This window comes from Gorilla gorilla, chromosome 8 (genome assembly GCF_029281585.2).
Source record: "Gorilla gorilla gorilla isolate KB3781 chromosome 8, NHGRI_mGorGor1-v2.1_pri, whole genome shotgun sequence".
Lineage (NCBI taxonomy): Eukaryota > Metazoa > Chordata > Mammalia > Primates > Hominidae > Gorilla > Gorilla gorilla.
Genome location: NC_073232.2, coordinates 80,975,498 through 80,992,970, shown reverse-complemented (window position 1 = coordinate 80,992,970; position 17,473 = coordinate 80,975,498). Strand labels below are relative to the sequence as shown.

The 17,473-nt window shown below is 39.8% G+C and overlaps 1 protein-coding gene across 13 annotated transcripts in view; it reads left to right on the top strand.

Moving 5' to 3' along the window:
* Nucleotides 1-127: 127 nt before the first annotated feature.
* LOC101130677 (zinc finger protein 37A) overlaps nucleotides 128-17,473 on the top strand; it is a 56,302-nt gene continuing 38,956 nt past the window's right edge. For 2 of the 13 annotated variants that reach the window (XM_031015529.3, XM_063710143.1), the window contains exons 1-4: nucleotides 159-313; nucleotides 1,362-1,453; nucleotides 1,568-1,628; nucleotides 2,391-2,449. In XM_031015529.3, the coding sequence (XP_030871389.1) occupies nucleotides 2,435-2,449 (15 nt within the window). In that variant the 5' untranslated portion in view covers nucleotides 159-313; nucleotides 1,362-1,453; nucleotides 1,568-1,628; nucleotides 2,391-2,434. Of the gene's footprint in view, nucleotides 314-754; nucleotides 1,049-1,361; nucleotides 1,458-1,567; nucleotides 1,629-2,390; nucleotides 2,450-17,473 lie in introns of all 13 variants that reach the window. The other 11 variants (XM_019035502.4, XM_019035505.4, XM_031015526.3 and 8 more) reach the window with 11 other exon arrangements.

The window sequence follows — 17,473 nt, the reverse complement described above, 5'->3', positions numbered from 1 at the left end:
GGAACTAACTACCCAATGCGGCTGAAACCTCATGCCCTTTCTAAAGGAGTGGCGCGAGGGCTTGTGGGAAATGTAGTCTGCACTTTCTAAGGGAGCGGCGCGAGGGCTTGTGGGAAATGAAGCGTGCACTTTCTAAGGGAGCGGCGCGAGGACTTGTGGGAAATGTAGTGTGCACTTTCTGGCCCCCGTCGCGGGAGCCGCTTCGGGCCTTCTGGGCATGTCTGCCGTATGGCTCCAGGTTTGTTTTTCTCCCCGGCAGTCTGAGGGGGAGGGCTCCCGGCATCTCCTGGCGTCCGGGTAGAGGACGCGGAGGGTGAGTAAGGGAGGGCAGGGGCGAGGGTGGACTGGGGGTTCTGCGCGGCCTGGGGGTGGGAGAGAGGAAACGGCTTTGCCGCCTGGCCTGGGTCCGAATCCTGCCTTGGTTCTTGTGCTCCCAAAGGGAACGCGCAAGTCACGCGCCTGTGACAAGTGAGGTTGGATTTTTCTCTTCCCTGAGGTGAAGGATGCCCGGAGGCCTCCGCAGGACGGCGCAGAAACGGGCCTTCTGCCCAATAGATGCGCGCTTCTCTCATTCTTTCCCCTCAGAATCTCGCTGTCCTCACAACCACCTGTGGTCGGCGTCGCCGCGGTGTCACTGCGATGCCGAGGCGAACGGGGTGGCGAGAAGCGCCCGCGGGGCGGGGAGGGACCCTGCAGGCGCGGACTCCACACCCAGCCTCTGGCCAGCGTCACTTGGCTTGCTGTGTCCTCGCAGGTCGCAGCTTCATTGCCTGATGTCTTAGGGAAGTATTTTGAAGTCATCGTGGCTGTGGATTGAGGAATTTCTTGTTTCCACTGACCTGTGAGGCCGCGCGCGCGGAGGGAGGCACCCCAGGCCCTCCGGCACTGTCCAGCCTCGCCTGTGTCCCCAGTAGCACCAGTGGGCATTTTCAGAGGGTCCAGCTCGTGGCTCAAGTGACAGGAAGATGTAGGAGCTTTCTGTCTTGGATGAGGATTCGAACTGAAGGGCTTAGGCCCAGCTGTCTTGGAGCAAAGCAGCTGTTGTGGGGTAAGAAGGGAAGGGTGGGGGGCGAGGGCCCAGGGGCCCTCCTAGGAGGACACCCAACCCGTTGGGCTGACACCTCACTAGAGATCTAGAGCATGGGTGGGAGGAGCAGAGGCTCGATTTGTGTCCTGTCCAGACCCCCACAGGCTGGGAGCTTTGTGCCCATTCAGATGTGGGGGCAGAGGAGGGCAAGGCCGAAGGAACAGACAGCACCGCTTCTTGGGGAGTTGTGAAGGCATCATGCGGAGGGACAAGCTTAGCAGCCAAGTGGAGGACAGCACCCTCCATGCCTGGATTCGTTACTCGCTCGTTCTAGATGCTGAGCTGCTGGCGCACTGCAGCACAACTAGAGATGTACGGATGCCCCCATCTTGATCTTACAGAAACAGAGGTACAGCCGTGAGAAAGGTCTGTAAGTTATCTATTTACGCTTTATTTAAAAGATGGGATGGGGTGGGGTGGACAGGAAACGAGCTTAACGTGTTAAGTGACTGATGACATTGACACATTTTGTTGCGGCAGAGTCAAGAACAGACAGAGTCGCTTGAGGACTCAGGAGGGTGTTTGCTGCGTTGACAACAGAGTAAGTAAAAATCAGTTCGCTTTTTTAAATCCAAAGATGGTTTTGAGAACCTGAAATCAAGTTAGAGCAAGTTCGTTTTCCTTCCAAAAAAACTGGGCTGGGCACGGTGGCTCACGCCAGTAATCCCAGCACTTTGGGAGGCTGAGGGGGGAATGGATCAAGAGGTCAGGAGTTCGAGACCAGCCTGGCCAACATGGTGAAACCCCGTCTCTACTAAAAATGCAAAAAATTAGCCGGGTGTGGTGGTGCGCACCTGTAGTCCCAGCGACTTGGGAGGCTGAGGCAGGAGGTTGCAGTGAGTCGAGATCATGCCATCGCACTCCAGCCTGGGCAACAGGGCAGGACTCTGTCTCAAAAAAGCAAACAAACAAACAAAAAAAACTGGGCTGAAAAATACCGCGTCGCTTTTTTCAAAACCTTGTTGGGATTCTCTGGTTTGTAATAAAGATTAAAACCTAAGTATTTTTGTTTAGCATCAGTTTTAATGAAAGTATTATGTTCCACTCTTTGGCTTTTCCTAACTTGCTTAATTAGTTTAATATATCGGTTTGCATACTCTGTTAGAGTACAGCATAAGTTGTTTTTAAGTCAGTAGAAAACAAACGTTTTTACATTGGAAAACTAATGAGTCCAAGCAGTACATAATCATGCCAGAGTCATGCATGGGCGTGTGAGTATCTCCCTTTCAGAGATGTTTTGCCAGCTGCGAAGTGGACCTTTTAAGGCAAGTGACATCACTCATGATCTTTTCTTATTTCTCAGCTACACCCTCACAGTTTGCTCTGCTCTTCCAACACCAGTGGAAGATGATCACATCCCAGGTAAGTTGTTTATTTTTTCACCGTTTTGCTTTAAAGTAATTATTGAGGTTTAAAAAATGTCTATACATTCATATGAAAGTAGAAATAACATCAGGGAAAATATAGAGGAGAGGTCACATTACATTTCATGGGTCAAATGCAGCCTGCCGCATGTTTTTTTACGGTCCACAAACGAAGGATGGTTTTTATATTTTTAGGTGGCTGAGGGAAAAAAAACAAGAATTATATGAAATTCAGATTTCATTATATATAAAGTTTTATTGGGACTCAGCTATACTCATGTATTTATGTGTTGTCTGTTGGTACTTTCATACTATGAGGGCAGAGTTGACTGGTTGCAGCAGAGACTGTAATGGCCCACAAGCCTAAAATATTTACTGTGAGACCCTTTACAGAAAATGTTTGCTGATTTCTGATAAAGAGTTGATGAAGAGTAAAACAAAAATGTCATGTAAGTGAATGCAGATCTTGTGATCTCACAGAGTTGTGAAACTGGAACATAAAACAGTTTGTCAATGGGCTTTATTAGGTGACACTGTGAAACTTCCGATGACAGTCTTGCAGTTACATGAAAAAGTAGTACAACGAAGTGAATAATTCATGTGCAGTCCAGGGGAAAACTTAAGAGATATCAAGAGAAAGTATGTGATTAAAAAATTCAAATAGGCCGGGCTAGGTGGCTCACACCTGTAATCCCAACACTTTGGGAGGGCGAGGTGGGTAGATCATGAGGTCAGGAGTCCGAGACCAGCCTGACCAACATGGTGAAACCCCGTCTCTACTAAAAATACAAAAATTAGCTTGGCATGTTGGCGTGCACCTGTAATCCCAGCTAGTCAGGAGGCTGAGGCAGGAGAATTGCTTGAACCCAGGAGGCGAAGGGTGCAGTGAGCCGAGATTGAGATTGCACCACTGCACTCCAGCCTGGGTGACAGAGTGAGACTCCGTCTCAAAAAAAAAAAAAAAAAAAAATCACATGAATTGTGTAGCATTAGGACTTATGGTTGTTTAAAGAAACAGTCCTGGTAGGCTAGGGTGATCATGGGTTGTTAGGATGTGGCAGGCTTTGTGACAGCCCTAGAGACCGGGCAGAACTGGAATATTTGCAATAACTTTGAAGGGATTCTACCCAAAAAAAAAAAAAATTATGGTAAAATACACATCACATGAAATTCACAATTAAGCCATTTTAAAGTATAGAATTCAGTGACTTTAGTACATTCACAATGTTGTACCACCATAACCACCATTTATTTCTGGAATATTTTCATCACACCAAAAGGAAACATAGTACCCTTAATAAGCAGTGTTGTAACTTAATAAGCAGTTGCTCCCTTTTTCCCCTCTGCTCCAGCCCCTAGCAACCAATAATCTCCTGTCTTTATAGATATGCCTGTTGTAGATATGGCATACAAATGGAATCATACAATTTGTAGCCTTTTGTGTCTGATCTCTCACTTAGAATAATGTTTTCAAGACCCATTTATGTTGTAGTTGTATATCAGTACTTTGTCCCTTTTTATGACTGAACAATATTCTATTATATGGATATACCAACTTTTGTTTATCCATTCATCTGTTGATGGACATTGGGGGTCATCCTGTGTTTCGCTATTGTGAATAGTGCTCCTATGAGCATTCATGTACAGATATTTGTTAGAATACATGCTCTCAATTGTTCTGGGTATATACCTACGAGTGAAATTGCTGGGTCGTATGGTAATTTTACATTTAATTTATTGTGAAACTGACAGTTTTCCACAGCAGGGTGCTTTGCAATCCATAGGAATTTTTAGTTAGCTTTTCTATTTCTGCAAAAAAGTATGTTGAGTTTTTGATAAGTATTGCATTGGGTAAGTATTGGAGTGGGTAATAACACTTTGGGGAGTGTTATCATCTTAATATTAAATCTTATAATCCATGAATGTAAGATTTTTTTCCCCTAGGTCTTCTTTCCTTCATTAATGTTTTGTAGTTTTCAGTGTGCAAGTGTTGCATATCCTTGCTTAAATTTATTAAATAGTTTTTCATTTAAATGCTATTGTAAATTACATGAAATTCAGACTTCAGTGTCTATAAAGTTTTATTGAGACTCAGCCATACTCATGTATTTATGTATAGTCTGTGGGTACTTTCACACTACGAGGGCAGAATTGACTGGTTGCAGTAGAGACTGTAATGGCCCATAAGCCTAAAATTTTTTTGTTTAAATGCTATTGTAAGTGGAATTGTTAATTTGCTTTTTGACTGTGCATTGTAATGAGTACACAACTAATTTTTGAGTGTTGATCTTGTATCCTGTAATTTTGCTGAATTTGTTTCCTACTTGTAGTAGCTCCTTTGTGGATACTTTAGTATTTTTTGCATATAAGATCATGCCATCTGCAAACGAAAATATTTTATTTATTTCTTTCCAGTTTGGGTGTGTGTATTTATTTAGCCTAATTGCTCTGGCTGGAATTTTTAGTACAATGTTGAATATATGTGGCCAAAGCAGGAATCTTTATTTATTGTTAGTTTTTTGTTTTAGCAATCTTAACCATTTTGGGATGTACAATTCACAAGCAGTGTTATGTATGTGTATTCATATCGTACATCTAATCTCCAGAACTTTTTCATCTTGGAAAATTGAAATTCTGTACCTATTAAACAGTAACTCCCCATTTTCCCTTCCTCCTTGCCCCTGGCAACCACCATCCTACTTTCTGTTCTATGAGTTTCACTACTTTTGCTATATCTCATTTAAGTGAAATCATACAGTATTTGTCTTATTGTGACAGTCTTATTTCACCTAGCATAATGTCCTCAAGCTTCCTCAGTGTTGCAGCATGTGTCAGAATTTATCTCCTTTTTAATGTTGAATGATATTTCATTGTACCCATGTTTTATTAATTCATCTGTCAGTGGACATTTGGGTTCCTTCCTCCTTTTAACTGTTGTGAATAATGTTACTGTGAACATGGGTGTACAACTATCTCTTTGAGATCCTTCTTTCAGTTCTTTTGGTTATATACTCAAAGTGGTATGGCTGGAATCTATGGTAATTCTATTTTTAATTTCTTGAGGAATCACCAACCTGTTTTCTACAGAAGGTGCACCATTTTACAGTCCCATCCTCAGTTGTGCAGGATTCTGATTTCTCCATATCCTTGCCAACACTCGTTATTTTCTTTTGTTGTTTTGATAGCAGCCATTGTAATGGGTGTATGGTAATTTTTCATCGTGGTTTTGATTTGTATTTCCCTAATGATTAGTGATGTTGAGCATATTTTCATAAGCTTGTTGACCATTTATATATCTTTTATGATGAAATGTATCGGGGAACCTGCTCCGATAGTCACGTAGGTTCTTTTCTATTTTCCCTAAGCATCAGCCAGTTTGAGAAATTAAGGGACAGAGTATAAAAGAGAGAAATTGTAAAGCTGGGCTTCCGGGGGGAGACATCACATGTCGGTAGGTTCTGTGATGCCCCACAAGCCGTAAAACCAGCAAGTTTTTATTAGGGAGTTTCAAAAGGGGAGGGAGTATGCGAATAGGTGTGGGTCACAGACATCAAGTACTTTACAAGGTAATAGAATATCACAAGGCAAGTGGAGGCAGGGTGAGATCACAGGACCGCAGGACCGGTGCGAAATTAAAATTGCTAATGAAGTTTTGGGCACCATTGTCATTGATAACATCTTATCAGGAGACAGGGTTTTGAGAGCAACCGGTCTGACCAAAATTTATTAGGTGGGAATTTCCTCTTCCTAATAAGCCTGGGAGAACTATGGGAGACTGGGGTCTATTTCACCCCTACAGCCTACAGACCATAGGAGACGGCCACACCCAGGGGGGCTGTCTATAGGCCTATTCCCCCAGGCGTGTATTCTCTTTCCCAGGGATGTTCCTTGCTGAGAAAATTCAGCGATATTTCTCCCATTTGCTTTTGAAAGAAGAGAAATATGGCTCTGTTCCGCTCGGCTCACTGGCAGTCAGAGTTTAAGGTTATCTTTCTTATTCCCTGAACAATTGCTGTTATCCTGTTCTTTTTTCAAGGTGCCCAGATTTCATATTTGTGCAAACACACATGCTCTACAATTTGTGCAGTTAATGCAATTATCACATGGTCCTCAGGTGACATACATCTTCCTCAGCTGACAGGATTAAAAGATTAAAGACAGGCATAGGAAATCACAAGGGTATTGATTGGGGAAGTGGTAAGTGTCCATGAAATCTTCACAATTTATGTTTAGAGATTGCAGTAAAGACAGGCATAAGAAATTATAAAAGTATTAATTTGGGGAACTAATAAATGTCCATGAAATCTTCACAATCCACGTTCTTCTGCCTTGGCTGCAGCCGGTCCCTCCGTTTGGGGTCCCTGACTTCCTGCAACAAAATGTCTGTTCAAGTCCTTTGTCCATCTTTGAATCAGGTTATTTTGTTTGTTTTGAGTTGTAGGGGTTCTTTGTTTTTTTATATTAATTCCTTATCAGATACATGAATTGCAAATATTTCCTCCTGTTGTGTTGGTTGCCTTTTCATTCAGTTAACCATGCCCTTTGATGCAAAATTTTTAAGTTTGATATAGTCCAATTTATTTTTACTACTGTTGCCTGTGGTTTTTGGTATTATATCCAAGAAAACATTGCCACATATAATGTCAAGAATCCATTCTCCAATGTGTTCTGCCATGAGTTTTGTAACTTTAATTTGAATTCTTAGATTTAGGTGTTTGATTCATTTTGAGTTAATTTTTTTTTTTTTTAGTTTTGTTTTTCATGTGGCTATCCAGTTTTTCCAACACTATCTGTTAGAAAAATTGTCCTTTCCTTATTGACTGTTCTTGACAACTTTGTTGAAAATCATTTTACCATACATGCATGGGTTTTCAAGATCATTTTGGCTAGTTGAGATACCTTGAAATTCCATGTTAACTTCAGGATGATTTATTTCTGTTTCTGTTACTATATCTCCTTTGTAGACTGACCTTTTTTTTTTTTAATCAATATGTAATGTTTTGCTCTTGTAACAATTTTTGATTTAAAGTCTCTTTTGTCTCAGTATAGCCACCCTGGCATTCTTTAGGTTACTATCCTCTTCTGTCATTTCAATTTCAGCCTGTTGTGTTGTGTGTTTGTATCTAACGAGAGTGTCTTATAGACTATATATAGTTGGATCATATATTTGTATTTATTTTGCCAATTTCTTTTTCCTTTTCTTTTCTTTTCTTTTTTTTTTTTTTTTTTGAGACAGAGTCTCACTGTGTCGCCCAGGCTGGAGTGCAGTGGTGTGATCTTGACTCTCTGCAACCTCTGCCTCCAGGGTTCAAACAATTCTTCTGCCTCAGCCTCCCGAGGAGCTGGGATTACTGGTGCACACCATGACGCCTGGCTAATTTTCGTATATATATATTTTTTCTTTTAGTAGAGACGGGGTTTCACGGTATTGGCCAGGCTGGTCTCAAACTCCTGACCTCGTGATCTGCCCGCCTTGGCCTCCCAAAGTGCTGGGATTACAGGTTTGAGCCACCATGCCCAGCCTATTTTGCCAATTTCGGTCTTTTAGTTGAGAGTTTAGTTTATTTACATTTAAAGTAAATGATAAACTGAAAAAGGACTTATGCCATTTTGCTATTTATTTTCCATATGTATTACATCTTGTTTTCAGTTTTTCTGTGTATGCCTTCTTTTGTGTTTTTTTCTAATGTGCCATTTTAATTCCTTTTGTATTTCTTTGTATTCATTATTTACCTAGTGTTAATACTTGGAATTGCAATTAACATCTTGAATTTATAACAATCTAGCTTGCATTAATACCAACTAAGCCTTAATATTATATAAAAACTCTGCTCCTATACAGCTTTGTCCCTGTCCTTTGTCTTCTTCTTGTCACATATTAGGCCTTCATAAATTGTGTGCACATTACATAGATGCATAATTATTGTTTTATGTACCTGTCTTTTAAATCACATAGAAAAAAAGAGAGAACATAAAAGCCAAGAATACAATAAGACTGGCTTTTGCATTTACTTACAGTAGTTACTTTTATCATTTGAATTTTTTGTTTGTTTGGATTGGAGTTACTGTCTAGTGTCCTTTTGTTTCAACCTGAGGGACTTCCTTTTGCATTTCTTGTAGGACAGGTCTAGTACTAACACATTCTCTCAGATTCTGTTGATCTAGGAATGTTTTAATTTCCCCTTCCTTTTTGAAAGGTAGTTTTGCCTAATGTAGAATTTTTGTTATTTTTTTTTTCTTTTGGTACTTTAAAGGTGCCATTATCTTAACTGCCTCTGGCCTTCATGGTTTCTAATGAAAGACTGGCTGTTAATCTTATTTCAGATCCTTTGTACATGGTTAGTCCCTTGTCTCTTGCAACTTTCAAGACTCTTTGTCTTTTGACAATTTATTATTTCTCTCAGTTTGAAGTTCTTTGATGTTATCATAATTATAGTTTCTTTAGAGTCTTGGACATAGAGATTCATGTCTTTCATCAATTTGGAAGGTCTTCAGACATTGTTTCTTCAGATATTTTTTGGTTCCCTTTTCTCCTCTTCATTAGTAACTCTTGTTATTAACTTGTGGGTATGTTTGATGTTGTCTCCTGGATCTCTTAGGCACTGTCTATTTTTCACCATTCTTTTTCTCTGCTCCACAGAATGAGTAATCCCCATCAGTGTCTTCAATTTTGCTGATTCTTTGTTCTCTTTGAGCTCCAATCTGTCACTGATTTTCACTGATTTTAAAAAATTTTAGTTGTTGTACTTGTCAGCTCCAGACAGTCCTAATTGCATTTTTATAATTTTCTACTCTACATTAATATTTTATATTTGGCACGGCATCATTCTCCTGGTTTCTGTTAGTTCTTTGTCTGGTTTCATTTAGCTCTTTGAGCACATTTAGAACAGATGATTTAAATTCTTTATCTAGTAAGACCAATATCAAAGGTGTCTTTGAGTACAGGTTTTATTTCTTTGTTCTGTGTGTCTGTGGGTCATATTATCTTCTTTGCATGCCTCATAATTTTTTATTGAAAACTGAACATTTTGAATATTAAAATGTGCTAATTCTAGAAATCAGATTCTTTTCCTCAGAATTTGTTGTTGCTGTTTATTTTGTATTATTTGCTTATTTTGTGACTTTTATAAACTATTTTTGTAAAGTCAGTGTTCTTTGTTGTACATGGTCACTGAAACCTCTGTTCTATTAGTTTAGTGGTCAGTCTGTGATTTGACAGAGATTTCTTTGAATGCCTAGAGCCAAAACAAAACAAAAAACTCTTCTGGTCTGTGCATATTGGCCCTGTTTTAGGGCGCTCCTGTAATGGTTTGCCAGGCCATTTACATCTCTGCATTAACCTTTACTTCCTGCTTACACAGAGCGTGAAGGTCAACCAGACGTGAAAGCTTAGGTTCCTCTCAGGTTTTTTCTGAGCGTGCATATTGTCTTGGACTTACACATGATCTCAATTCCCTGCTTTATGCAGGAGCTTTTCAAACCCCTTATCCCCACCCCTGGCCCCATATGTTTCCTTCCCAGTTTTTACATTCCCAGTTTTTCAGTCCATCTGCTGCTTTTCTCATCTGGCTGCTGTGGCCAGATAATTACCTTTAAATGCTTTCAACAAGCACTTCCTGGAAGACTAGCTAGCCCTGAGAAAGTTTCAAGGCAGGCAAAACAAAGACAAGCCTGTGAGCCACTTCTTCAGAGAGCCCGCATAGACAGATCAAAATACACAACTACAGTTCTCTGAAAACAAGGTGCATACTGTCCACGTTGGCGCAGGCATCAGCAAGCCATACCAGGAATGTTCTGGGTGTACTAGGTTTTTAATTAGATTGGAGAATTCTGAAAAGCTTGATGCTGAGAGGTTTTTTTTTTTTTTTCTTCCCCAGCTTAATTGTTGCTTTAGTTTGGGATGGAGTTTTGGAGTTACCTTTTCCATTTTCAGCCTGCCCCCCACATCAGTTTTTGAGTATGTGCCTGGCCCATCTTGTCCTTTTCCTGCACTACCTCTACCATTAGCCATTTCTCCAAAGGACATTGTTCTTTCTAGTGGAGGATGGAATTTAAAAACCAAGATCTGGGTGCTTATTGCTAAAGGTTGTTACTGCCTCAGTCCCTCTCAATTGACAGTTAGGAAATACATGTGTGTATGTATACATACACACACACATAGAAATACACATGTGTACACCTATTTTTGTATTGGTCTGTCTATACATATTTTTTAAACAATGAGTTTACGTAGACATTTCCCAGTTTCAATCTTAACCCCATAGCCTTTCTGTTTTCCATCTTTGTAACTTCTTTCTTCAACAGTGAGAAACCAGGCTATACCATTATCCACAATATTTATTTGCTCCTTCTCCCTGTTTGCATCCAATCTTTTTTCTTTTTTTTTTGAGATGGAGTTTTGCTCTTGGTGCCCAGGCTGGAATGCAATGGCATGATCTCAGCTCACCGCAACCTCCGCCTTCTGGGTTCAAGTGATTCTCCTACCTCAGCCTCCCAAGTAGCTGGGATTACAGGCATGTGCCACCATGCCTGGCTAATTTTGTATTTTTAGTAGAGACAGGGTTTCTCTATGTTGGTCAGGCTGGTCTCGAACTCCCGACCTCAGGTGATCTGCCCACCTTGGCCTAACAAAGTGTTGGGATTACAGATGTGAGCCACCGTGCCCGGCCTGTATCTAATCTCTTACCTGCCAGTGCTACCTGTCTCCTCAGCTCTGGTTTGATCCCTTAGATCACCATTACTGGAATTATCCATAGTTGCTATATTAAATATTCAAATCAGATTTGATGTATTAAAACATTTTAGAAGTTAAAAGGGGCCATTTGACTAAGTCTTCTTAGTTTTGGAAAAACATCATTACTTTATGTAAGCTTATCAAAAATAAAATTTCTGATTATTAGCAGCACGGTATCTGAACCTGTCTCTACAGGTTGTCAAGCCACTACTTTGTCCATTAAGTTATAAGGACACTTATCCCATTCATGAAGGCAGAGCTTCCTAATCACCTCCTAAAAGCCATGCCTCTTCATACTATTGCAGTAGTATTAGATTTCAACATATGAAGTTGTGAAGGGGACACACATTCAGACCGTAGCACTAAGTATTTTATTTTACTGAATACTACCATAAATGGAATTATTTTCTGAATTTCCTTTTGGATTGTTCATTGTTGGAGTATTTTTTTTTTTAAACCTAATTGTTGTGTGTTGATTTTGTACTCTGCAACTATGCCAAAACTATTTGTTAGCTCATAGATGTTTTGTGGATTATTTGCTAAATAATGTTATGTGCAAATAGAGTAGTTTTACTTCTGCCTTCCAATTTGAATGTCTTTTATTTGTTTTTCTTGCCTATTTGCTCTGGCTAGAACTTTTAACACAGTGTTGAATTGCAGTGGAGAAAGCACTATCATTGCATGTTCATGATCTTAGGGGGGGATCTTCCAGTCTTTCACTATGGAGTATGTCACCTATGAGTTTTTTGTATATGTGCTTTATTATGTGGAGGAACAGGCAGCAATCTTTGCTGTTTGGCAGCCTCCACTGGTGATACCGAGGCAAACAGGGTCTGGAGTGGACCTCCAGCAAACTCCAGCAGACCTGCAGCAGAGGGGCCTGACTATTAGAAGGAAAACTAACAAAGAGAAAGGAATAACATCAACATCAACAAAAAGGATGTCCATTCAGAGACCCCATCTGAAGGTCACCAACATCAAACACCAAAGGTAAATAAATCCACGAAGATGGGGAGAAACCAGCACAAAAGGCTGAAAATTCCAAAAACCAGTACACCTCTTCTCCTCCAACACACTCCTCCTCACAACTCCTTGCCAGCAAGGGAACAAAACTGGACAGAGAATGAGTTTGACAAATTGACAGAAGTAGGCTTCAGAAGGTGGGTAATAATAACTAACTCCTCCAAGCTAAAGGAGCATGTTCTATCCAATGCAGGGAAGCTAAGAACCTTGACAAAAGGATAGACAAATTGCTAACTAGAATAACCAGGTTAGAGAAGAACATAAATCACCTGATGGAGCTGAAAAACACAGCACAAGAACTTCGTGAAGCATACATAAGTATCAATAGCTGAATCGATCAAGTGGAAGAAAGGACATAAGAGATTGAAGATCAAATTAATGAAATAAAGTGAGAAAACAAGATTAGAGAAAAAAGAATGAAAAGGAACGAACAAAGCCTCCAAGAAATACGGGACTATGTGAAAAGACCAAATCTGTGTTTGATTGGTGTACCTGAAAGTGACGGGGACAATGGAACCAAGCTGGAAAACACCTTCAGGATATTATCCAGGAGAACTTACCCAACCTAGCAAGAGAGGCCAACATTCAAATTCAGGAAATACAGATAACACCACAAAGATACTCCTAAAGAAGAGCAACCCAAGACACATAATCATCAGATTCAGCAAGGTTGAAATGAAGGAAAACATTTTAAGGGCAGCCAGAGAGAAAGGTCAGGTCACCCACAAAGGGAAGTCCATCAGACCAACAGCAGAACTCTCTACAGAAACCCTACAAGCCATAAGAGAGTGGGGGCCAATATTCAGCATTCTTAAAGAAAAGAATTTTCAACCCAGAATTTCATATCCAGCCAAACTAAGCTTCATAAGCGAAGGAGAAATAAAATCCTTTACGGACAAGCAAATGCTGAGAGATTTTTGTCACCACCAGGCCTGCCTTACAAGAGTTCCTGAAGGAAGCACTAAACATGGAAAGGAACAACCAGTACCAGCCACTGCAACAACATACCAAATTGTAAAGACCATTGATACTATGAAAAAACTGCATCAACTAATGGGCAAAATAACCAGCTAGCATCATAACGACAGGATCAGATTCACACATAACAATATTAACCTTAAATGTAAATGGGCTAAATGCCCCAGTTAAAAGACACAGACTGGCAAATTGGATAAAAAGTCAACACCCATCAGTGTGCTGTATTTAGGAGACCCATCTCATGTGCAAAGACACACATAGGCTCAAAATAAAAGGATGGAGGAATATTTACCAAGCAATTGGAAAGCAAAAGAAGCAGGTGTTACAATCTTAAGTCACTGATAAAACAGACTAAACCAACGAAGATCAAAAGAGACAAAGAAGGGCATTACATAGTGGTAAAGGGATCAATGCAACAAGAAGAGCTAACGACCCTAAATATATATGCACCCAATACAGGAGCACCCAGATTCATAAAGCAAGTTTTTAGAGACCTACAAAGACACTTAGACTCCCACACAATAATAGTGGGAGACTTTAACAACCCACTGTCAGTATTAGACAGATCATCAAGACAGAAAATTAACAAGGATATTCAGAACTTTAACTCAGCTCTGGACCAAGCAGACCTAATAGACATCTACAGAACTCTCCCCACCCAAATTAACAGAATATAGATTCTTCTCAGCACCACATCACATTTATTCTAAAATTGACCACATAATTGGAAGTAAAACACTTCTCAGCAAATGCAAAAGAACGGAAATCATAACAGTCTCTCGGGCCACAGTGCAATCAAATTAGAAATCAGGATTAAGAAACTCACTCAAAACTGCACAATTACATGAAAACTGAACAACCTGCTCCTGAATGACTACTGGGTAAATAATGAAATTAAGGCAGAAATAAAGAAGTTATTTGAAACCAATGAGAACAAAGACACAACATACCAGAATCTCTGGGACACATTTAAAGCAGTGTCTAGAGGGAAATTTGTAGCACTAAATGCCCACAACAGAAAGTAGGAAAGATCTAAAATAGACACCCTAACATCACAAAAGAACTAGAGAAGCAAGAGCAAATACATTCAAAAGCTAGCAGAAGGCAAGAAATAACTAAGATCAGAGCAGAACTGATGGAGATAGAGATACGATAAACCCTTCAAAAAATCAATGAATCCAGGAGCTGGTTTTTTGAAAAGATCAACAAAATAGAATAGCCAGAAGAATAAAGAAGAAAAGAGAGAAGAATAAAATAGATGCAATAAAAAATGATAAAGGGGATATCACCACTGATCCCACAGAAATACAAACTACCATCAGAGAATACTATAAACGCCTCTATGCAAATAATCTAGAAAATCTAGAAGAAATGGATTAATTCCTGGACACTTACACCCTCTCAAGTCTAAAGCAGGAAGAAGTCAAATCCCTGAATAGACAAATAACAAGTTCTGAAATTGAGGCAGTAAATAATAGCCTACCAACCAAAAATGTCTAGGACCAGACAGATTCACAGCCGAATACTACCAGAGGTACAAAGAGGAGCTGATACCATTCCCTCTTAAAGTATTCCAAGCAACAGAAAAAGAGGGAATCCTCTCTAACTCATTTTATGAGGCCAGCATCATCCTGATACCGAAACATTGCAGGGACACAACAAAAAAAGAAAATTTCTGGCTAATATCCCTGATGAACATTGACACAAAAATCCTCAATAAAATACTGGCAAACCAAATCCAGCAGCGCTTCAAAAAGCTTATCCACCATGTTCAAGTCAGCTTCATCCCTGGGATTCAAGGCTGGTGCGTCATAGGCAAATTAATAAATGTACTCCTTTCATCACATAAACAGAACCAATGACAAAAACCACATGATTATCTCAGTAGGTGCAGAAAAGGCCTTCGAGAAAATTCAACACCCCTTCATGCTTAAAACTCTCAAAACACTAGGTATTGATGGAACATATCTCAAAATAATAATAAGAGCTATTTATGACAAACCCACAGCCAATATAATACTGAATGGGCAAAAACTGGAAGCATTCCCTTTGAAAACCAGCACAAGACAAGGATGCCCTCTCTCACGACTCCTATTCAATATAGTGTTGGAAGTTCTGGCCAAGGCATTCAGGCAAGAGAAAGAAATAAAGGGTATTCAGATAGGAAAAGAGGAAGTCAAATTTGTCTCTGTTTGCAGATGACATGATTCTATATTTAGAAAACCCCATCATCTCAGCCCAAAATCTCCTAAAGCTGATAAGCAACTTCAGGAAAGCCTCAGGATACAAAATCAACGTGCAAAAATGACAACCAGTCCTATACACCAATAATAGAAAAACAGAGAGCCAAATCATGAGTTAATTCCCATTCACAATTTCTACAAACAGAATAAAATACCTAGGAATACAAGTTACACAGGATGCGAAGGACCTCTTCAAGAAGAACTACAAACCACTGCTCAAGGAAGTAAGAGAGGACACAAACAAATGGAAAAGCATTCCATGCTTATGGATAGGAAGAATCAGTATTGTGAAAATGGGTGTATTGCCCAAAGTAATTTATAGATTCAAGCTATCCCCATCAAGTTACCATTAACATTCTTCACAGAATTAGAAAAAAAACTACTTTAAATTTTATATGGAACCAAAAAAGAGCCTGGATAGCCAAGATAATTCTAAGCCAAAAGAACAAAGCTGGAGGCATCACACTACCTGACTTCAAACTATACTGCAAGGCTACAGTAACCAAAACAGCATGGTACTGGTACCAAAATAGATATATAGATCAATGGAACAGAACAGAGGCCTCAGGAGTAACACCACACATCTACAACCATCTGATCTTAGACAAACCTGACAAAAGCAATGGGGAAAGGAGTCCCTGTTTAATAAATGGTGTTGGGAAAACTGGCTAGCCATATAAAGAAAACTGGAACTGGACCCCTTCCTTACACCTTATACAAAAATTAACTCAAGATGGATTAAAGACTTAAACCTAAGACCTAAAACCATAAAAACCCTAGAGGAAAACCTAGGCAATATCATTCAGTACATAGGCATGGGCAAAACTTCATGACTAAAACACCAAAAACAATGGCAACAAATGCCAAAATTGACAAATGGGATCTAATTAAACTAAAGAGCTTCTGCACAGCAAAAGAAACTATCATCAGAGTGAACAGGCAATCTACGGAACGGGAGAAAATTTTTGCAATCTATCCATCTGACATAGGGCTAATATCCAGAATCTACAAAGAACTTAAACAAATTTACAAGAAACAAACAACCCCATCAAAAAGTGGGTGAAGGATATGAACATACACTTCTCAAAAGAAGACATTTATGCGGCCAACAAACATATGAAAAAAAGCTCATCATCACTGGTCATTAGAGAAACGCAAATCAAAACCACAATGAGATACTATCTCATGCCAGTTAGAATAGCAATCATTAAAAAGTCAGGAAACAACAGATGTTGGAGAGGATATAGAGAAATAGGAATGATTTTATACTGTTGGTGGGAGTGTAAATTAGTTCAACCATTGTGGAAGACAGTGTGGCGATTCCTGAAGGATCTAGAACCAGAAATACCATTTGACCCAGGAATCCCATTACTGGGTGTATACCCAAAGGATTATAAATCATTCTACTATAAGGACATATGCATACATACGTTTTTTTGTGGCACTATTCACAATAGCAAAGACTTGGAACCAACCGAAATGCCCATCAGTAATAGACTGGATAAAGAAAATGTGCCACATATACACCATGGAATGCTATGCAGCCATAAAAAAGGATGAGTTCATGTCCTTTGCAGGGACATGGATGAAGCTGGAAACCATCATTCTCAGCAAACTAACACAAGAACAGAAAACCAAACACTGCATGTTCTCACTCATAAGTGGGAGTTGGACAATGAGAACACATGGACACAGGAGGGGAACATCTCATACCAGGGCCTGTCAGGGGGTGGGGGGCTAGGGGAGAGATAGCATTAGGAGAAATACCTTATGTAGATGATGGGTTGATGGGTGCAGCAAACCACCATGGCACATGTGTACCTATGTAACAAACCTGCATGTTCTGCACGTGTACCCCAGAACTTAAAGTATAATAATAAAAAAAAAACTGTTGACTGTGGTCACCCTGTTTTACTGTCAAATACTCAATCTTATTCATTCTAATTACATTTTTGTATGCATTATTTGAAGAAATTTATCCACTCTGCCAGTCTCCCATTTTTCTTATTTATTTAATCCTAATTTCTCTTTTAAGACCAAATCC